Source organism: Lissotriton helveticus, chromosome 2_1 (assembly GCF_964261635.1).
Source record: "Lissotriton helveticus chromosome 2_1, aLisHel1.1, whole genome shotgun sequence".
NCBI lineage: Eukaryota > Metazoa > Chordata > Amphibia > Caudata > Salamandridae > Lissotriton > Lissotriton helveticus.
The window spans coordinates 2,132,671,838-2,132,694,808 of NC_136059.1; the positions used below are offsets into that span (position 1 = coordinate 2,132,671,838).

Below are 22,971 nucleotides of genomic sequence, written 5' to 3' on the forward strand. Positions count from 1 at the left end.
CGAACCTCTCAGCAAGGCAGGTGGTTAGTCACTTTCGTGTGGTTACTCCCTATGTAATTTACAGAAAGGCCCATCCATAGGGGAAGAGAGGGGGAATTAACTTATCCACAAATGACCGATTCCAAGCCTGTTCTCCTCTTGCAGTTGAGTCCCACTTGATGGTTAGGAGTCGGAGAGCACAAGGTGTCCAAGCAACGCTACTCCCTCGGGGTTATGGCTACTAGACACCTTCAGCTGATTGTCACGAAACAGAGTGGGTAGAGCACGAGCAGTCAAGCACCTAGTGAAGGGATATTCCTTTCCAGAGAGCTATTTCTTCTGATGCTAGTTTGGTGCAGGCTTTACAAATACGTCTCACCAGCAGCGTGAATACTTACTTCCTGCAGCATAAGTCCAGATGAAACTCTTCCGCAACTGCGCTGCCTCTGCATTGTTAGAGGGCCTTTGTCACTCGAAGTTGCAGCACAGCAATGTCATTACAGGCTTTGGTGCTGCATTACTCGCAGCAACCCAACTTCAGGAAACGTCAACCAGAGATAAAAAAAAAAACATATCTTGCCACATTTCCAACACTAGGATTGTGCCTGGCTTCAGGTCTGTCACATTTCACCAATCTGTAAGGACTCTTGCTCACTTCTCACATGGTCCAAACATCAACAAGGTGCGTCTGGTGCAATGGGCAGCCCACATTCATTCTGAGGACACCATTCTAGCACAGCACAGCTCCCAATGTCATCATGGTTGTGCATAATGGGCAGGATTTAGAAGCATTTATGATCGTGAGCTCTGTTAATATGCATCTGCCATCCTGGCTGCTTCGTCCACACGATTTAAAATGCCAATCTTATATTATGTTATCATTTTGTACAACACATTTTCCAGTAAAAAAAAAAGGAGGGAAAAGCCTGGTGCCGTTACCAGTTTTAATAATGTTTCTAGATCCGTGGCAACTACATTAGTTCGGACTTTGGATCATTCATCATCAAAGGAATTATTTTTCAGAAGAACAATAAATTACTATTTGAATGTTAATTGTACAGAGTATCAATTTACCCACAATAGACCTGCAATTAAATTATGACACGTTCCCTGAGTGTAGGTGGCTAAAACATAATTAGGTTATCGTGCTTGAGATCCGTGCACATCACTGACCTACCTCATATAAGCTATCTCAGGCACAGTTGGCACCCAGCCAATAGTATTTACACGGTATTTGCTGCCTTTGTCGGGCATGTCAGCTACGTTCAAGTTGGACTTTCTTGCTTTGATTCCCAATATAAGCCTTAAATCATTTACAAAGAATGAACACAATTTTTGTACGGAATGCATGAGAAAATAGACTACAATTGATTAAACTCTCAGCAATTTCACTACCAGAACATTGAACATTGAAAATTAGCATTAGCAAAGAAACAGTAAAAGTGGTATTTTAAGGAATACGAAGATATACAATTGGCAAATTTAAATGTGCTGTTCTCAAAAACGCTAGATTTGCAGTTGCCAAGACCCTGATAATTGGTATTTTTTCTTTCTTAAATGCAGTCCACCACTTTCTCAATTGCTTTATGTAGCGAGGAAGTGTAAACCATAAAATGAAACTGATTGAATCCTGGGGTTTTACTGCAGGCAGCACCTGAAATAAAGAAAATAAGAAAAAGGTATGGTCAACAACTTTTCTGAGAAGACTACAATGTATTTTTTCGTAAGACTACATCTTAAACATCTTTAACACTACTACATCGGTGAATCACTTTCTTCGGCAATCTATTTCATCTAAAACTAGGAATATTCCGTTTTTTACTTTGAAGCAGAAATCCAATGTCTCCTTGATCATGCAGCATTCACATGATTTGTGTAGCACACTTATTAAGTCCTTTAAAGTGCAACTAAAAACTGCGCAATTTAAATTAGCATAAGTGAAACCTGTTACTTATTATAGAGTAATGAGTTCATCTAACTTTAATCAAACCCAGAACTCTAAAGTGAAGGACCAAAGGAAAAATATGCATTCTGTCCTAATAAACCGAACAGATTTGAAAATTATACTCTTCAAAGACCTAAAGATTGGTAATAAAAATAGAGCATCTTGTCTGTTATCAAATTGCCTTGAATCTGTGCAGCAGTCAATTTAAAGTACCTGTGTGCACTTCCAGAAAATTTTGATCGTTTGATCATTGATCGTTTTGCCCGAGTCAGAATACAAAAAGAAGACTCGTACTGCGTCAAGCCCACATTTTTACATATTAATATTGAAATACCTGAACAAAATTCTAAAACTCAACGCATACTTGCCATAACGATCGTAGTTACTAACTTAATAAACATCTAGTAGAGATATTTTAAGTCCACATCTGGATGCACTGTATCTATCATAGAAGAACAGACACAGAATGTTGCGGGAGAGCTAAACACACATGCAGCACTTTTCTGACGCCCTGAACATCCCTCTACGCCCCCCTCCTCCAACCCACCACCATGGTCAACACCTCATTGAATGAATTTCAAGGCTCTATAGCCCCAATGAAATGGTAAAATATTAATATAACTGTTAATGTTATTTAATTAATATCTGTAATTGCACAAATAATATCTGTTGAAACAATAATGGCATGTTCTCAGACTCCGACCGGACCTGAATCACCAAGGAGCATGGGGGAGCAGTCACAGGTTTCCCAGTGAGGCAGTGTGGGATGCTCGAACCAGTCAACCCACAGACACTATCAAGTTAATGTCGAGTCCAGAGCTTGCAATTGAAAAAAAGTACTTTAATCACACAGTTGTATGACATGCTACTCCAGTAATCATATACTTAATTAGGGTCTACTGGTACTACCTCCTGCGGATGCTACACCCACCCCGCTTCCACCGTCTCCTCCCAGGGCTCTCCCCAGGTCCTGGGTCCCCTTGGTTCATGGGCCATCAGAAGTAGTGTGAATTCGGCTTAGATGCAGTCTCAATCAAGGGTCCCAGGGAAAGACATATGTGCACGCTTCGCCTAGAAAGGTCCTCTCCATTCACATCAGATTCTGCAGTTCCATCCCTCCAACAACAGTGTTGAGGGAGTCTAATCAACAGCTTCTTGCAAACCAAAAGTCCTCATAGACTATCTAACGGAGCCCTGTCTCGACTCCCATCACTTAATTGTCTGGAAAACCTCTCTTCAGCTGCAGGAATACAAGCGATATCCTCCCACTGTCTTGGAAAACAGTCCTCAACCTCCACGTGTGCTAGACAAGGCCAGGGGTATCCAAAACGACCAAAGAGATATTCATCATTATGAAAGGATTCTCACCACTTTCCTGGAAACAACCCCACCAGCCTACTGCTCCTCAGAAAAACCTTCAGCAGACCCTCTGACCTTGAACAACTACAGGCCCATTTTCCTCCTCCTCTAGCTAGCCAGGTTCCTGTAGAACCTCATCAACATCACACTGACCAATTAACTCAGTATGAATATCTGCCTGGATATTCTCCGTAGCCTGGCTCATTCAAACGCTGCATATAACCACACTAACATGTAGCCGGATGTCAGCGCAAGGTCCTGGGCAAGTGCATAGCAGCAGTAGTTTACACAGGTAGGCCAGTTGGTCCCAACCCAAGTGACCCACATAAAAATGTTTGTTCACACTTCTGATTCAGTTACCCACACAATGCTGCTGCCACCGCTCTATATTCTAAACCCACGATAAGGAGAGGAATCCACTGTCAACAATAAGGGCAAGTGTAGTGTGCCACTGCAGATCACAGGACAGATCCAAGACCTTTCATAGTCAGGAATACACCTAAGCATATGTTCAACAATATAGATTATTGAGACACCAGATGCAAAGTAAAACGTCAACATACCAGATATACACACAGATGTTCACTCAGGGTAGGGGAACATGCTTGTATACCAAGCAGGGTATACGCCCGTGTTCCAAAATGCCATCCTCATCCTAGTCTCTTCAAAGTACTTCTAAATACCTACGTACCAATCACCCAAGGCCTGCAAAACATTTTAGGTTAATACTTGCCAAATAAACTGTCACAATAAATGTGGCGGACTTTAAATGAGAACATGTAAGTCACCAGTGTTTAGCTAGGCACATTTTCAAATACTGGAATGAGAGGGTTAAAGGCCACAGGTTTAAACTGGCTGTTCCAACGTCTGTTTCCCTTTGAGTCAGCAGGTTCCCTGTAGTTTTTGGCTTAAACTGAGAGAAAAAACATGCTTCAAATCTAGTGCTTTCGGAAGACACCCTTTGTGTAAATTAATCTCCACATCCCACTCTACCCCTTACCCAAGGTTTTGGCTAGTGACAGGCTTTGCAGGGCTTAACATCGCATTTAGTGACAACCACAGCTAGGCTGGTAAGGCACCTCCATCCCCACTTCCAAGGGTCTCGGACTGGAGGGGCAACACTGGGCGGGTTAGGACTCACTGCATGCAGAGACTAAGTGCTAGGTTCAAGAGAGTTGGAGCCTTTTCTGTCCCGGAGGCAGGATCAGGGGTCCAGTCAACTAGCACTTGGAGTCACTCTGATGATCCTGGGTTCAAGATGCATGTCCGGTCCTTCTCACGCAGGCAGCAGAGTAGCGGGCCTTCTTGCAGCAGAGCAGCACAGCAGTTTGTCTGTGTATTTCACATGTCCAGAGGTGTACTGAAGAGTCAGAGATTCCAATATTCATACCTAGTGCCAGATTAGACGTAAAAGTTTCTAGAGTACTCCACCCCAAGAAGTGCTTAAAATGTCTTGCCTCGTTACCCTCACCACAGCCTGTCTAAAGGCAAAATAGACTGGTATAAAACCCTTTGTGGGTGTACTGAGGCAGAGTCTTTATGATTTGCAAGTGTGGTAGGTGACAACTCCGATCCCCCTATCAAGTCAGAGATGGCCCATTCTGCCAACAACTATACCCACCTGTATGGATACAGGCTGCATGCACCAAATGGTAAGGACAACTTTCTAAAAGTGGCATTGTCAGAATTGTTACTTAAAATCCAACTTCACCATTAAAGAGGGTTTTAAATTACAATTCTTTAGACACAAAACTCAATATTCCTACTTGCTCCCAACTGAAAGTTATCACTCATTAAATGTAATAAGGCCACCCAATGTTATCCTATGGCAGAGGTGGTCCTTGCAGTAGGGCAAATGATTTCAAGTTTTCGCTACCAGGACATTTAAAACTTAAAAGTACAGGTCCAACTTTTTAAATTGACTGCACCCAGCCCTTAAATGGAAAGTGTTGGCCTGGGAAAAGATTTATTTTGCCAGGTCAAAATGGCAGTTCAAACTGCACATACAGACTGCAATTGTAGGCTTGAAAAATGTTTTTTAAGGGCTACTTAAGTGGGTGGCAGAATGAGTGTTTTAGGCCCACTAGAAGCTTTTAATTTACAGGAACTGGGTGCATGTAGTACCACTTTACTAGGGACTTACAAGTACATTAAATATGCCAATTGGGGCTTTGTCAGTTATAACATGTTTAAGGAGAGAGCACAAGCACTTAAGCACCGGCTAGCAGTGGTAAATTGTGCAGCCCTAAAGACCAACTAAACTGGGCTCAGAAAACAGGAGGGTAAAGGCAAATACATTTGGGGATGACCCTGCGGAGAGGGCCAAGTCCAACAGGAAAGAAGTGAAAATTCAGTTATTGCTAGATTGCACTGTAACATCCCAGATCCCGGTAAAAAAGAACTGAGAGTGAGCAAGATAGGTTGTCACTGTACATGAGTTGCAGGAACATGTAATGGTTCTTTTTGAAAATTAGCCTGGAAAGTGAAGATTTTTGGATGAAGTAAAAAATAATAGTTACTAAGCAATAACTCCAGCACTCCAAAGTTGATATGTTTTAAGTAACTGGGCTATTGTTTGAGGTGGGTGGTATGCCCACTCAGGCAACAACCACAATTCTTGTCAAGTTGAACCACAAAAGTGACTAAATTAACCTGTGTTTAACCCTCTTGTAGTTTGGTACAACAGCAACCAGGCTTAACTTACAAGCGATGTGTCAAGAATTAATACAGCAATTCCAACAGAAATAATGTTGTTGTATCCTAGTAAGGAGTTCCAGTAGATGTGGTTAGGTTAAAGATGAATACGTTTATTGTTCTTAGATGTCAAGTAGGATTTCTAGTAAAGATGTAAGTAAAGATGTAAATAAGGCTCCACCAGGAGCAGCCTCTCTGCTGCTCAGCCCAGGATCCAACTGACACTCCACCTCACAACAATCCACACATTCCAATGACATCACATACACACCATCATTCTGCCCAAAACCTTCACACTGGCTGAGCAGCAGAAGTAGAGAAACAGGGAAGATGCATAATATAAAACCTTAGATATAACACACCTTCCCCCTTTATAAAATGCACAGAAACATAGTAAATTTAAAGAAGAAAGATCACAATGATACAAAAAAAACTTGCAAGAGAAAATGTAACAAAATACAAGTATAAAACAGCATTACATAAGAAACGCGAAATACTGAATATAAGCAGAAAATTACAGTTATCAATAAAGAAACTCGCATAAGAAGATATCGCAAATGCAAAAATGCAAACAGCATTTCGTGAACTACACAAGGCACTTAAATTGCAACTATGCATACAAATGCAACACGATCAGATAAACCCTCAGGGAGAGAGTTCCACAACCCAGCAGCAGGACTGAAAAAGGCCCTGCCTCCCCATCTAACCTTGTTATACCTGGGAACTACTAGCAGATTCTTGCTGGCAGACCTAAGCTGCTTTGTCGGGGCATAGCGCTGAAACATCGCTTCAATGGCATCGGGGCCTAGGCCGTAGTAGGCATTAGGAGTCAGGCATAGAGTCTTGAAAATAATTCTTCGATCCAGAGGTAGCCAGTGCAACGAGATGAGGGAAGCCGAGACTGAGTGGACTTCGACAAATCCATCACTAGCCTCGCTGCAGCATTCTGAACTAACTGTCGCCGTCGCACAAAACCCTTGATAATGCCCAGACAGAGGGCATTACAATAATCAAGTCTGGACATTATCAAGGTAATCACTGCCTGCTTTCGTGATGCAAAAGAGAGAAACTGGGAGAATTTTCTAAGAAGTCTGATTATCCCAAAACAGGTGGACACTGTTCTACTAATCAGTAGGTTCAGGGACAAGGATGTGTCCACTATAACCCCCAGATTTTTCCCATGGGATACAGGCGATGGGCAGCTGCCCAAAGTATCAGGCCACCAGTCATTCGACTAGATGTCGTGTTGGTTACCAAAAATCAAGTCCTCGGTCTTTTCCCGATTCAGTTTAAAATAGTTTTCAACCATCCAGGATGAGAGTGCTTGCATGCAGTTTTTGAAGTTTGCTGCATATTCCCTAATGCTTTTGGTAATGGACATCATCTGTATGTCGTCAGCATAAGACAACACCCCAAATCGAAAGGATCTCACGACCTCAGCCAGTTGGGCAACATAGATATTAAAAAGTGTTAGGCTTAGGTAGGAACACTGCAGAAACTCCACATCTCAAAGGATTAGAAGCCAAGTACAATTGGCCCATTTTCACTATCTGTGCCCTCTCACTAAGGAAGGCGGCGAGAAGCCCAAGGGCCGTGCTCCCTATCCCTAGCTCCTTGAGGCCGTTCACCAGCCTCAAAGGAGACAGGGTATCAAAAGGTGCGGTAAGGTCAAGAAGAACCAGCAGGGTAATATACCCTGTGTCAACCTGGACCCAGAAGTTGTCAAAAACCGCCGTTAACGCGGACTCAGTGCTGTGATGGCTTCCAAAGCCATGCAGCGAGCCATCAAGTAGCTGGTACTCCAGAAGATGAGAGCTAAGGTGAGAGTTCAAATATCTTTCCATGATCTTGGCTGGGCCCGGTAGCAGAGAAAGGGGCCAATAGTTTTTTAATTCCGTAGGATCCAGAGAAGGTTTTTTGAAAGCGGTTTGCCCACAGCGGTTTTCCAAGGGATGGGATATGCCCCTCTGAAATAGCTATATTTAGTACTGAGGTGAGGTGGGGGACAATGACTATTTTTAAAACCTTTAGGGGGCAAGCGTCCAAGGGAGACCCCGAGGTAACTCCCTCTAGCAGGCGGTCCGTCATTTCAAGAGAAATGTAAGGGAAGGTGAGTAGCCTCGGTTCATCTTCCATGGTTACTGATACATTAGAATTGATTTTTAGGGAGAGCTGATATAGCAATTTCAGCATTATTGTCCTCCAAGGTGGAATATATATCTGTGATTTTAGTGCAGAAAAAATCTGCCATTCTATCACAAAGTTCTTGAGAGAAATCTGACGAGTCAGCAACAGGAGGAGAAATAAGAGTTGATAACATTAAAAAGCTCTCTCGAGGATTTTCAGTAACCTTAGAATAATACAGTCCTTTTTCCTCAGTAATGGCTGCTTTATATTCCCTCAAGCACTGTTTATGTAGCTCTCTGCACGCCAGCGCAAAATCTGTGTGCCATATCCTTTCCTGTTTGCGGCAAGATTGTCTCAGCTTTCTGAGTCTGTCAGAATACCATGTAGCGGAGGTTTTTTTCTTGCTACATAATGTTTGTAACGGGTGCCAAAGTATCCATGGCTCCTATCACGTTGCTTAAGTGCTAGGATAACCTGATGTTCAGCACTTAAGGTGAAGCAACGAAGAAGACTGCAAAGCGTCCCTAATGTAAAGACAATAAGGCTGGAGACAGTAAAAAGGATGTCCCCCGAAATACCTCACACAGATGGCTTCACGGACGTCAAACAGAAAACCAAAGGTTATGAAGAAAGTGTGCTTGTCACCACGCTAACAGTATTCAGAAATTGAAGCAAAATGCCACTGATGTTGATCTGGTGAAGGTGTAGTGTAGTTCCTATATTCCCAATAGGCTCTGCGCATTGGAATAACATAAACGATAGTTTAGACGTAGGACTGAGGTCGACTAGGTCTCTACTGAATATGTTAGACTTAATTATGAATGCCAGCTAGCTCAGAGGTCACTAGAAACTTTCTCGAATAAACAGGAAGGAGTTAACTTTCCTGATTAGAGAAGAAGGGATTAGTTTCTGACAACCGCATAAACATGACAACTTTGCTCCCCTCAGAATAAGGGGTATATCTCCAGAGTCGCGTGAAAACAATAGACAGCTATTTCACTCAGTCAATCGTGCATGCTTAGTTTCACCAGGAGTGCAGAGAAATAGAGAGACGGGCGTTTTCAATAAAAGGTGTTATTTATTGAGCAGTCCTCTTTCTCATGCAAGAGAAGTGAATTGCCACAATTGCAATACTTATCATGAAGTAAAGTGCGTACAGTAAAAGGAGTATTATGAAATAATACTGTAAAAGCATTTATATGGTTTCTGAGCCATATGATACTTAAAACGGATAAAATATATACATACATAAAATCATTGACTAAACATACTCAATTGGTGCTTCTAAGATACGCCTACCTCGGTGTACCTAACCTAAGCCTAGTATGTGGGAAGGAGTAAGTGAGCTGCAGTTTAAGTGAAGTTAGTTTTTGCCAAGAATCTGAATCAAGAATTCTCTGAGGATCTAATCAGCTCCGTACCTTGGTTATAGAATGAAGGAGGTCTTGTATCTCTTTCTCAGGACTCGATCTCCCAGCAACCCGCAAGGGTGACTGGAAACACCGGAGCTGGAATTTCTCGGCAGGAGAAAAGACAGCGTCTCTCTCAGTGCGTCAAATGGGAGGCTCGGCTTCCTTCGGCACTCGCATCAGCTGGGTGTCGGGCAAGTAGATAGCCGCTCTGCTCCAAACCACCGCGTGTTTGCTTAAGGCAAACGTTGGTATATTTATACCTGAAAGGTGCCGAGTTTGACGTAAGGTTGGACATAAGACGTCACTAAGAACTTTCAGTTCTTTCTGGACTCCAGGAGTTCTTGTTCAAATCAAAACAAAAGCAGGGGGAATTCCCGGGCTGCTGGAGGCTTGGTTTGTTTAAAGAACGCGTTGTACTTTCTAGGAATCTATGGGAGTAGCCTTGCCGTATTTGGACTGCATTGGCTATGACTAAATATGGATATGATTGTTATGCCTTTATAAGGATATGTTTTGTTATAACCACATAAGGGCATGAATCGGGAATATTTAAATAGGTCCTAGATACATTCACAACACCCACTCCACGTATAATGCCCATCATTACAAAATACTAAGCAATAATAAACATATACCGATGCATGTGTTTTCCAACCCACCCCAAAATACATAAATTGCATTTGAAATGGTGTATGGTATATACACGAAAATGAGTATTTATACTGTACGTTTTTCAAGCAGAAGGTAACATTTAGATAATGCATATATGAATATTGGCTGAATGAATTGCGAAAATTACATTTATGAAATGGCTCTTAATACAGAAAAGAAGATCGAGACCATTTCATCACATATTTATACAATACTGTACATGTGCTAGAGGCTAAGTCAAAATATTGTCTCTAGAGTCTCTAAAAATAGAAGTTCTGTTCTCTAAGAATAGTTCTACTTTAAGCAGAGTACCATGTGCCAGAAAAAAGGTAAATATTTTGGAAATGGAAAAAATAATTTCGCTTTCAGGGGAAAAAAATAGTTCCAATTGTTTTCAGTAGTGTTGTTTATCAAAAACTGAAGGCCGAATTCAGAGTTCAGGAAACGCTGTGTGCTCGTTGTTTCAAAAGTTATTCTCGTTGTTGGGAGAGAACATCAGATCAGACAGGCTTGCGAAAAATTGGTCTACAACAGTAGGTGAAAGTTCGACCAAGTTCGAAAAAGCTGAAATAGTGCAAATGTGCGAAGCATTGCTATCATCGATGTCTGGATCAGAAATGTTCACGGAGGGTTGTACCTGTGTGGTGCTGCTTTCATCTCGTACTTCACCGCCACCTAATCGTAATAGTGAAGTCTCAACGAATACCGTCATCAGAATAGGTAGCTGCTGGGGACAACACGTTGCATGAACCGTTTCCGAACCAAGCAAAGTATCGATATCCATAGGTACTGCTGATGGTAGTGTAAGACAGACGTCCAACACGCATTCTTCTACGCATAGCAGACATCGAAGCACAGGTAAGATGCAATCTTGCCAGATTGGTCTGAATGAAAGAAACCAGGTAGTACTCAGATCTCTTAGTCGGGCAAAGCCGAGGAAATTAGTGATCCGTTCTCGGTATCGTATAGCTACGATCATTTCTTCCATTGCAGGCTGAGTTTTGTCTGAGGCTGGGCTTGCCATATCGGAGCAGAAGGAACATTCCTGCTACGAGTCCCAAAAGAAGAGGCAGGCGAGCCGAATACTGAATGCACAAAATTCGGGAAGATGCCCAGAACTGTCTCAAAGGGTGCTAACAGTCCCGAAAAAATTGTCTTAAATACATGTGCGATGCCACTGGTATCTTACATGTTTAAGATTTGGCTTAACATTTCTACGAAATGCACGGGGCAATTTGTCGATAATAGGGAATGTATCTCTGCCGCTGTCCTTGCAACTTGCAGATCATACGTCTCTTTGGACGAGGTTAAAGGCACAGTTGTCTGTAAATAAAATAGACTTCATTCTGCTTAAAGTATCAATTTGAATAGAAGAGATATTCAAAGAAGGCCATATTGCCACCTCCATGTCTGGATTGCTGTTTGGATACAATACTTGCATACAACAAGTGACCATGGAAGTAACGCTCACAAGGTAGGCTTTTCCTGGCACCATGCCACAACAGCTGCGGTCACTTATTAAAACATAGCTGCCGTTGGAAAGTTGTCTGAAAAAAGGCTCTATCTGTGTTGCAGGAGTGCCGTGCAGGTGACATGAAAGGTTGTTTGATGAACCTTCGCAGGCTCCATGCAAGTTAATACCTTGACACAGAAGTGTACCGCTTAGTGATTTTTTACAATTGTTACCACTAAGAAATATCTCTTTTTTCCCTTCACTATAACATTTATGTGTATAAGGTAAATTCCATGTTGACTTGATGTATCCTTTACCCAACCTTTCATACAGGCCTGCTGGTATATACTTTTGGTAATACTGAAACTGAAAAGTTGTTATCGGAATTGTAATTGTACCATGTATTATCCATTCAATGACAGGTCTCTCTGACATTGTCAATGGTAGTTTCAATTTGCGTCACTTTCCAAGGTTCGTTGTAAGCAGCGTATATACCGGCGTATATGAAACGTTTTTGACGCTGTTTGCGAGGTCCAATTATGAAATCTCGCAAGTCAGCACCTTCTTTAACTAAAGTCAGGTGTTGCTTAATTTCAGCCAGTGTGGATTTCTGTAGCCATTCGAGACATAGCTTTCCTACACTGCATGTTGTAACTATCCCTGGATGTTGTCTCTGGGAATATCTTGGGTCTGGCCTGGTCTGATTGAACCCCTGTATTTTGTTCAGGAATCTATCTTGACAGTTATTAGTGTCTGTGGGCCAGATCAACCATTTTCTCCAATCAGGATTTGTTCTGTTTTGGTGTAAAATATGGGATACGTTTATCTCCACATCTGTAGTGCTATTACTATCAGGTATGGGCTTTGGAATAGACTGTTTGTTTAATTCTTTTATCTTGGCCAGGCCGAGACAGGTTGTTTGTTGAATGGTGTCATTCAGGAATATTATCTGTTCTGGGATCATGCAGGCTCTAAATAATGATTCTAAACCTTGTACCTGCCAGTCATTTGTACCCCAGATGGTTTTTGTTTCAATATTATTTTTCCAAAAATCAAAACCAAATGTAGACATTTTTTCATAACATTTTTCAGAATAAATCAATTTAGTATTTGGCAACATGTTTTTCATTCCTGTCTTATTTAACATTTTGAAATAAAACGTTTCTGGATCAGTTGTGTTAAACCCTGAGAAGTATGGCAATTTCTCATAAAATGTTTTCGAACTGCCTTTTGGCGGTGTTGGACAATGTTCCCATTGATTATAAGTAACAACATTTCTAGGATTAGCAGATTTATGCAAATAGTGATGACCATAATGATTATAGCAATACATTTCTTCATAATTTGATGAACCCTGCAAATAGTCATGTTTGTTGAATTTTGCTGACATCTCTAAATCTGACATCATAATATTTAATATTTTCAAAGTCCCAATCATCAGAGAAAGTACTGGTTTTACAAAGTCACTTAAGGAAACCTTGAATTGATGTGGATATTTCAAGAGCTCAATCGGGCCACAGATTTCGTAATCCGTTTTGTCCCATGCTATACCACCAGGTATTGGAATGGCTGTGATGTTCACTGATGACAGTTCTCTTTTCTCGATGTGAGATGATCTGTGTGGCTTTAGGACCAAGTTGATGTTCTGACTTGCTGTGTCTATTGTACTAAATTTTCCATCAATAAATCTACCCAAACATAAAATCATGATGAGCCAAAGTAGGAGGGAAAGTAAACCTAACACAATCCATAATTCAATCCATGGTGAAATCAGATATGTTTCTTTGAGTTGATGAAAGAGTTCAGTCATTTTATCTTTGAAAGTTTTTGTTGCTGGCTTGTCTTCATGTTCACTTGGATCATCAGAAAAGTCATCAAAATTGATGAAGTAGCCAGATGCAATTCTGTCAATTGTTGGAATTGCTTCCGGATTTTCTTTAGTCTTTGAATCTTCTTTTGTTACATTAGTATAGTCTGAAGCTACATCATTGTAGACAGGTGTTTCTTGACGAACTGTTGCAATTTGGGTTTCAAAAGGCACAAGTTCCTTAGCTTTGTTGCATAGTCCTTCTTTATTTACTGCAGGTTTATCAAAAGTGATTAGTCTCTCAGTTTGAACCTCTTGGATTGTAGCAAGGTTTGGTCTTCTGCTACTTCTTGGGAGTCCACTGGGCATACTACTTATTATTGGCCACATGATTGTGGATTGTCAATTGATACAACTCTGTTCTCCTTTTTGCCAGCAAGGGGCGGTAGTACTACTGATCTTGTTCCGCTGACAGCTAAGACAGGTACTGCTTTTCTGTAAGAAGGCCCAAATTCCTTCTTTACCGCGATCTTCTCTCTGACTAGAACCCAAATCTTTGGAATCCAGACAGGTCTTTCTGGGACAGGGTGTTTTTCTTCAGTGGCTGTTGGCTTTAACTTTGTGTTACTTAGACTTCTTCTTGTTTCATTTAAGTCCTGTAAAACAGCCAAACGATCTTTGATATCAAAGGATTTTTCTTTCACCACTGAAGTCTGACAATCTAAGTCCTGGATTATCATTCTAGTACCGAATAATAGTTCGTATGGAGTGATACCTCTTAGAGAATTTCTTGGCAGATTGTTAAGACTACGTTGGACACTTGTTAGATGTTTGACCCACCCATCACCCGAACCTAATACCCTCGCCGTTATAGATTGCTTTATGTCACGTTTTTTTCTCTCCACTACCGCATTTCCCTCGGGATGGAATGGACTAGAGTACCACAATGCAATGCCCATGCTGGCCATGGCCTCCTTGTAAGCTCGAGAGCTAAACGCAGGACCCTGGTCAGAATGTAGCATGCCAATTGCGTATGTGCCGATAAAGACTCGCAAATCTTTTATAACAGTTCTGGCGTCAGCCGAGCGCTGGGGCCACATCCAAATGCATCTCGTACAGGAATCCACTGTGACCATGATATATTTATAGTTGCCGTCCCATTGTAAGGGACCACAGTGGTCCAGGTAAACACATGCTAATGGTTTATCTGAGATTAGAAGGGGCGTCTGTGCTGGTCGTTTCACAGTAGATACTTTCATTCTTTGGCAGATTTCACATTCTAGAACATAGTTCCTAGTTTGTTTTCTCATCCGCGGCCACCAATATCTCTGTTTTGATAAAGATACTGTGGCGGAAACACCAGCATGTGCAGAAGCGAGCCCTTCGTGTGCCGCTAAAATTAGTCCTAACCTGTGTTCCATGTTTGGAATTGCCCTATCCCCCACTCCAGGGATTTGAGCAAAAGGAACATTATTCGCATCAGTTTTGTATGAGTACTTTACTGGAAAGCCTTTCGGGAGTGTCTTACCACTGTCTTTTACTGAAGCACTGACAGCCTGCATTATTTCGCTGTCTATTTTTGTTATTGACCGGGTGATGGCGGCTACGGAAGCCGTTTGCACAGCTGCCTTCGCAGCCTCATCAGCCAATGAATTCCCTGCAACGTGAACGCCATCACGTTGATGACTCCGTTTTTGTATCACGTGAGTCTTTTGTAGTTCTTTCTGTAAAAGAACTACTTGTTCCCAAAGCATTTTATGCTTGATTGTGCCACCTTTTGCATCTTTGAAGCCGTTTTGAACCCTTTTCTGCAAGTATTCATACTAAGATTGAACGCAGTAATATGAATCGCACACTATTAGTGTGGGGAATTCGCGATCGGTATTTTCAAGCGCCATCTTAAAAGCCTGTAGTTCAGCTCGCTGAGCTGTACAATCTCCTAGAGATTGAGTTTTAGTGACCAGTGGTCTAAATTTTCCTTCGTGCCAACGACCTTTAACAATCGCGCACGCAGCACTATATGCTTGTTTACCCCCAACTGCGGGCTGTGCTGAACCGTCTGTATATATCATACAGCCGTAATGTTCGAGAGGCAGGATTTCGGACGGCAGAGGACATTCATATTCATATTGGAGAAATTCTTGTGTTTTTAAATTAGGATCAAATTTGTATACTACGTCTGATGCAGCAAGAGAATTAACCCATTGTATCCATCTCGGATGTAAAGCTTTAGCATTCGGAATGCTTGCTTTTGTTACTGCTTCTAGGGCAGGTACCGGTGTAACGATTATTATTCGTTTACCTTGTGCGAGGGCTCTTTCTTTTGCTACAGCAGTTTGAACCGCAGTCAGAGTTTTTTCAGTAGAACTGAATTTCATTTCAGCTTGTGTGTACAAGTGTGATTTATAAGTTATTGGTACCGTTTCTCCCTCATTAGAGGTCAGGTATGTGAATCCGCATCTTCCTGGGATGACTCGGATTACAAGGTTGCGTGTTTGCAGTTTTGTTTTAGTTAACATGTCTGTTTGTAATGATCTTAAAATTTCTGTGTGTTTCTGAGTCCAATTGATTCGTTTGAAATCAGGTTTTATTAATTCGTAGAGAGGTTTAACCCTCTCTGCATAATTTAGAATGTAAGTTCTTCCAAAATTCAGGAAACCTAGTATTGATTGTAAGTTCTTCAGCGTTTTTGGTGCTTGGAGTACTGCACACTTCTCTAAGAAGTTGTCTGCTAGGCTTTTGCCTTCACTTGATAATTCATATCCTAAAAACAGGACAGTTAGGTGAGCAATTCGTGACTTTTTAAAGTTGAATTTGTACCCTTCAGCTGCGAACCCAAGTATTATGGTGTTCACTCTTTTCAAGTGTGTCTCCAGGTCGTCGTCTGTAAGATAGATGTCATCGACATATGATAATGCCTCATCATTGTACATTTGTAGTAACTCTGTTACCCTCGCTGAGAAGAATCCTAGGCTATTCTTGAATCCCTGTGGGAGACGGCAAAATTGTTTTTGGGCCCCCATACAGGAGAAAGCGGTCAAATACCGGCTTTCTGGTGCAATGTTTTGACAGAAGAAACCATTAGAGATATCTAATGTTGTTTTATATTTTTTGCGCACAATGTTATTCATTAGTGCTGCACTGTGTGAGTTTGGTACTGCAAATGTTTTGCAGCAAGAGTTTAGGTGTCTGTAATCGAAAACTAGACGATATGAATCGTCTGGCTTGGAGACAGGAAACAAAGGATTGTTCATTTGTGAGGTGCATGTTTCAATCACCCCCTGATATTCAAGTTGATCTAAGATCTCCCTGACTTGTTTTTTAGCTTCTTGCTTAACTGGATACCGCCTCTGTGCAGTAGGTTGATTTTTTAACTGGATTTTATGGTGAGGAGAATCCTCATCCCATCCTACATGATTTTTATATAATGCAGGGGCTTGGGCCACTGCCCATTTTCTTGCAAATGTGTATTTTTTATGAATTGGAATGTGATTTGAGAAGGCAGGCATAATCATTTCTTCGCCATGTGGGCACTCCCTGACAAACTCTGGTGGCTAGTCTTTCTCAGCTAACAGGATATCATAGCCTTTAGATAAGTTATCCCAAAAGAGACCTCTTATTTTCCTAGTTTTGTCCCCCTCTATACGCAATGTTATTCCATATAATTTATGGGGTTTGCTAACTCTGGTGACTGCAGTTTCCACCTGAATGTATTCATTCGTGTCCACTGTCTCCAGAAAATTCATCAGGATCTTGCGAGCTATGGTCACTTCTGCTGCGCTGTCTAGCATTGTCTGGGCCCACTCTCCGTTTTTCAGTTGTGTCCTCAGAATCCTCGGCATGTTTTATTTTAATACTAGCTACCTTCTTTTTTTGTAAATTGTAATTTTTTACTTTGAAGAGCAGGTTCCTTGTCTTTGGACTTGACGCGCTCTTCTTTGTGCTCTGACCGTCCTCTTCTTTCCGATTTTTGTGAGGAATTCTGAAAAGATCGAGAGGGACGTGTATCAATATCTTGATATGTCAGGTTTTCTCAATTTATCCCTATCTCTAAGGTTGTATATTTTCTCAGAGGGTTCCCTGTGGGGAGACTTGCTTCCTCTTTCTGGAGATCTATCTCTCCGTGGAGGAGACCTTCCTCTGGACTGAAACTGTTTTTCTTTGGGAGCGGTTTGTTTATTACCCTCCCACCTCTTTTTTGGAGTGTTCAGATTATTTTTTATTAAAGTTTTTTCAGGATTTTCAGTTAGTTGTGGTTTTAGTGGTTTCCCACCCAAACTATCTCTACCTAGTTCTTCATAGGATTTTTCCTATGATTCTGGCAAGTTCAAAAGGTTGTTCTGCTATATCTGTTTCTTTCAATTTCTGGCGGATCGCCACAGATGCTGCTTCTCCTTTTATGTTGGCTAATAATATAGCCGAGACCTGCTTAAAGTCTTTCAGTAATTTCATACCCAGAGTTAAAGCAGGTTCTGGACCGTATTCATTTTGAATCTGTCTTAGTACGTCTGGTATAACCGCCATGGACGGAACACCATTTTTGTGTATATTGAAGCAAAGACTGTGCCCCAAGTGTCACAGTCCTCCACATGTGGTGCGATCCCCATTGGGAGGCAGATAGTCAGAATTCTGTGTTTCTCAGTAGGCGTAGTATCTGGAAATACTCCCTCTATTTGAGTAATTTTTTGAGCTAACCAGAATGGAATTTGTTCCCGTTTTGCAGGTATTTTGCCAATGGCTGATTGTATATTCTGTGGTGTAATTTTATTTGTGTTCCCCTGTTGAGGGGTGTGCTGCGGATCTCTTATTGCTGGTTGGACTGTTGAAGTCCTCATGACATATTGGAACAATTGTCTATGTATTTTAATTAGTTGTTTTAGCTGAGCTAAAAGTTCCCGGTCTGACATTTTTTTCAATGTCGGGATGTGGTGTGTAGCTGGCTAGAACCGGCCATGTGGCTCCTGGTCTACCTAGTGGACCGAGCCTGGTAATGCGATTTTGATGTTTTAGGGCGCCATTAAACCAGAGCAGGTGCTCTTGGTATGTTAGTGGAATTTCAACGTCCTCGAACGGGGCGTATTCATCCGGAGGTTCCTCTATTTTGTAATAGTGGAAATCTTGTGTCACAACGTGTGCTGCTGGAAAATGTATCCATGAATAGAATACCTCTGTGTGCCGATATTCATGGGCCTCTACCACAAATATGACTGTACCACCTCTTGATGATAGTCCATTTTCTAGAAGTTTAAGAGTTATTGTTCTTCTTACATTTACCGGAATGATTATAGCATTCGGGTCTTCTTCTCGGAGACTTGTGTCATCCGCTAGGAGTTGAACTGCTATTCTAGCTCTCTCCCTTTCGTCGTCACTTTCTCCCATTTTACTGACAAAGTTTTTTGTTGCAGAGCAAGTTTCAAGGAAACAAAGATTAGGTGCACAATATTTTGGAACACTGTATCCTTCAACGTTGACTAAACCAAAAACTAATACATAGAAATCTCTTCCTACTAAGTTCCGGCGGATATTAACCTTTTACCCACTCCAGACGTCTATTGGAGTTTTTACGGGAAAAAGGGGTCTGTGTGAAAAGCACAACTGAGTTACTCTAGTGTCTTGCGTTAGATTATCGCCTTACCAAATGTTGGGCGCCATGTAGTGTAGTTCCTATATTCCCAATAGGCTCTACGCATTGGAATAACATAAATGATAGTTTAGACGTAGGACTGAGGTTGACTAGGTCTCTACTGAATATGTTAGACTTAATTATGAATGCCAGCTAGCTCAGAGGTCACTAGAAACTTTCTCGAATGAACAGGAAGGAGTTAACTTTCCTGATTAGACAAGAAGGGATCAGTTTCTGACAACCGCATAAACATGACAACTTTGCTCCCCCCAGAATAAGGAGTATATCTCCAGAGTCGTGTGAAAACAATAGACAGCTATTTCACTCAGTCAATCGTGCATGCTTAGTTTCACCAGGAGTGCAGAGAAATAGAGAGACGGGCGTTTTCAATAAAAGGTGTTATTTATTGAGCAGTCCTCTTTCTCATGCAAGAGAAGTGAATTGCCACAATTGCAATACTTATCATGAAGTAAAGTGCGTACAGTAAAAGGAGTATTATGAAATAATACTGTAAAAGCATTTATATGGTTTCTGAGGCATATGATACTTAAAACGGATAAAATATATACATACATAAAATCATTGACTAAACGTACTCAACTGGTGCTTCTAAGATACGCCTACCCCGGTGTACCTAACCTAAGCCTAGTACGTGGGAAGGAGTAAGTGAGCTGCAGTTTAAGTGAAGTTAGTTTTTGCCAAGAATCTGAATCAAGAATTCTCTGAGGATCTAATCAGCTCCGTACCTTGGTTATAGAATGAAGGAGGTCTTGTATCTCTTTCTCAGGACTCGATCTCCCAGCAACCCGCAAGGGTGACTGGAAACACCGGAGCTGGAATTTCTCGGCAGGAGAAAAGACAGCGTCTCTCTCAGTGCGTCAAATGGGAGGGTCGGCTTCCTTCGGCACTCGCATCAGCTGGGCATCGGGCAAGTAGATAGCCGCTCTGCTCCAAACCACCGCGTGTTTGCTTAAGGCAAACGTTGATATATTTATACCTGAAAGGTGCTGAGTTTGACGTAAAGTTGGACATAAGACGTCACTAAGAACTTACAGTTCTTTCTGGACTCCAAGAGTTCTTGTTCAAATCAAAACAGAAGCAGGGGGAATTCTATGGGAGTAGCCTTGCCGTATTTGGACTGTATTGGCTATAACTAAATATGGATACGAGTCTTATGCCTTCATAAGGATATGTTTTGTTATAACCACATAAGGGCATGAATCGGGAATATTTAAATAGGGTCCTAGATACATTCACAACAAAGGAGATCTGAAGAATAGGTGTGCACATACCTGCGGTAAACAATCAGGGACACTGCCGGTAGGTACTTGTAATTGTCCTGCGCAGAAAGCACAAATAAAGTTGCAAGTGCATACTGAAGAGAATCTCAGTTGAAGGCTTACAAGCGTTGCTAAGCAATGGAGTGAAGGAAGCTGCACGTAGGAGACGTGACGTTATGCAAAATGCGCTGGTAGAAGAGTCAGGAGAAAGCTGCAGCTGGAGTGTCGGCTGCGGAGGACTACACCAAGGAACGCAGAAAGGCTGTTAACCGGAACGCAAGGTCTCCAAGCCCTGACCTGACGTCATGGCTCGCACCAGCCCCACTCCAACACGCGGACACATCGCTCGTGCTAAGACGTTGCGGTGAGTAGATTTGAAAGTGAAGTCAATGGTAACGGTGCACACAGAATGAGTAGCATTGGGTCTGCTGAATCTTCTCCTCACTCCTCCATAATAAGCACCAAATCGCCGCTAATCACCTGAAACTCTACCAGAAGTAATACTGTCAATCCAATTAAAATTAACGCAGCAGTCCAATGTGATATCCTGCTACTGCACTTTTCTGTCTCTTTAAAATAAGAGCTCACTCCTGACCTGTGCTCAATACAAATAGTAGCTTGAAATACAAAAATTCAGGCGGAAAGACACACGCAAGGTGTCAATGGCAGCTGGAAGGAGATACCTTGACAGTGGCAGCAGGAAACACACGCCCCATAAATGGCAGCAAAGTGTCAAAGGCAGCATGAAACAGGCATCAGATGAAATTAAGCATACGCGTTGTCAATGGCAGCAGGAAATAGACGCTATGACAATGGCAGCAGGAAACAAACGCCCTGTCAATGGGCGGTCCGGTGAATCTGGAAACTGGTGGGGAGGAAGGGCGTAAAATCCTTGAGAGGGTTCTTTTATTAGTTTAATCTTGAATGAAAATCCTTAGAAGTAGCTTCAAGTAAATCCTCACGCATAGTTTTAATCCATCTCATAGCCAATTTATGTTGTGTCATAGTAAGGATATCCAGTAGACGTGGTTAGGTTAAAGATGAATAAGTTTATTGTTCTTAGATGTCAAGTAGGTTTTCCAGTAAAGATGTAAGTAAGGCTCCACCAGGAGCAGCCTCTCTGCTGCTCAGTCCAGGATCCTACTGACACTCAACCTCACAGCAATCCTCACATTCTAATGACATCACATCCACACCAACATTCACACTGGCTGAGCAGCTGAAGTAGAGAAACAGGGAAGATGCATAATATAAAATCCTTGGCTATAACAAAAGTGAAACAAAAAATCAAAAACAAAATCCCACATCCCATATCAGTCTAAAAAATAGAGTAAACTGAAATAAATTATTTGACACCAAGCCGACAAAAATCCAAACAGTAGAACTGGAGATATGCAATTTTAAAGATTTAGTGTGAGTAAAGCGCCTAAAAGCACAAAGCATCACTTTCGGCTATTTGGTCATGCAAGACCAGGTGAAAGTCAAAAGCTCCATCCGACTGCACTTGAACACGGGCCTGATACAGCGACCAGGTTAGTCCTACTGAAAAGGTTACCTTCAAAAGAGCAGTAGGAAAAGTTATGTTTGCAGTGAAAGGGCCTGTGAGGAGCAGGAAAAGAGTGGCAAATGGTCAATGTAGAGCGAAGAGCTGGCTGGGCGTTGTGGCCTGTCGTTTATGTAGCGTTAGGATCCTGTCAGGCGTCGTGGATGGTCACCTGAGGCTGTCGATGCTGTAGGGCGAAGAGCAGATCGCGCATTGCGGGGCATCACAGGTGTTCACTGTGGCACGAAGAGTTGGGTTCACTGCAGCTTCATGTTGGCTGGCGGCAAGATCTTGTCACAAGCCAGTTGGTGCTTGGGAAGAGCCCAAAACTTCAGGATTTCTTAGTTTCTTTGAGTCAGAGCTACACTGAAGCCACACCAAGAGAGTCACCGCTTAGTGGTCAGGTACTCACTCCAGCAGGGCTCAGGCAGATCCAGATGCACATTAGGACAGTAGGTCAGCTGGTCAGTTGCAGGGAGGTCTCTGGAGCTTGTTACCTCCCTGTTGCTCACAGGAGGTCAGTCAGCTGACCCTTGGACTCACTTCCTCCTGGAACGAAGGGAGCAGGTTCAGTCTTCCTTCTCAGCAAGCATGGCAGTAGGCAGCAGAGTAACAGGACAGCAGAGTCGCAGTCCTTAATGCAGCAAAACAGTGTAGTTTGGACCTTGATTTGCTGATCTCTGACTTTTTAGACTGCCATTCAGTGGCAAAGCGTTGTGCTTGTCATATACATACTGGTGATTGGTGTATACATGATTGCCTGGTTTGAGTTAGCTGTAAGTCCCTTGTCTAAGGGTACGACATATACCTAGACCATGTAACTCAAATGCTTCTCTGTGGGTCTGCAGCACTGGTTGTACCACCCACGGAGATAGCTCTTCAAACATGCCACAGGTTTGCTATGACGGGGCCAGTTTGTGCAGGTTACTGTTTCTCGGTTGGGCATTTAAAAAGCTACTTGCCAAGGTTCTGCATGTCTTTTCCTATATCGGAGCACTCCCCGAAGACAGGGTGTGGTGCCGGGAAGAGGCAGTGTATGTGGACTACATGCTCTACTATAGAATGGCTCCAGAGGGTGTGTTCGGTATGGTAGGGCTC

At 42.2% G+C, this 22,971-nt stretch overlaps 1 protein-coding gene across 1 annotated transcript in view; it reads right to left on the bottom strand.

Moving 5' to 3' along the window:
• Positions 1–909: 909 nt before the first annotated feature.
• The window catches only part of AGA (aspartylglucosaminidase), a 311,611-nt gene continuing 289,549 nt past the window's right edge, over positions 910–22,971 (bottom strand). The window contains exon 9 of the mRNA XM_078677092.1: positions 910–1,633. Within this exon, the coding sequence (XP_078533218.1) occupies positions 1,533–1,633 (101 nt within the window). The 3' untranslated portion in view covers positions 910–1,532. The remainder of the gene's footprint in view (positions 1,634–22,971) is intronic.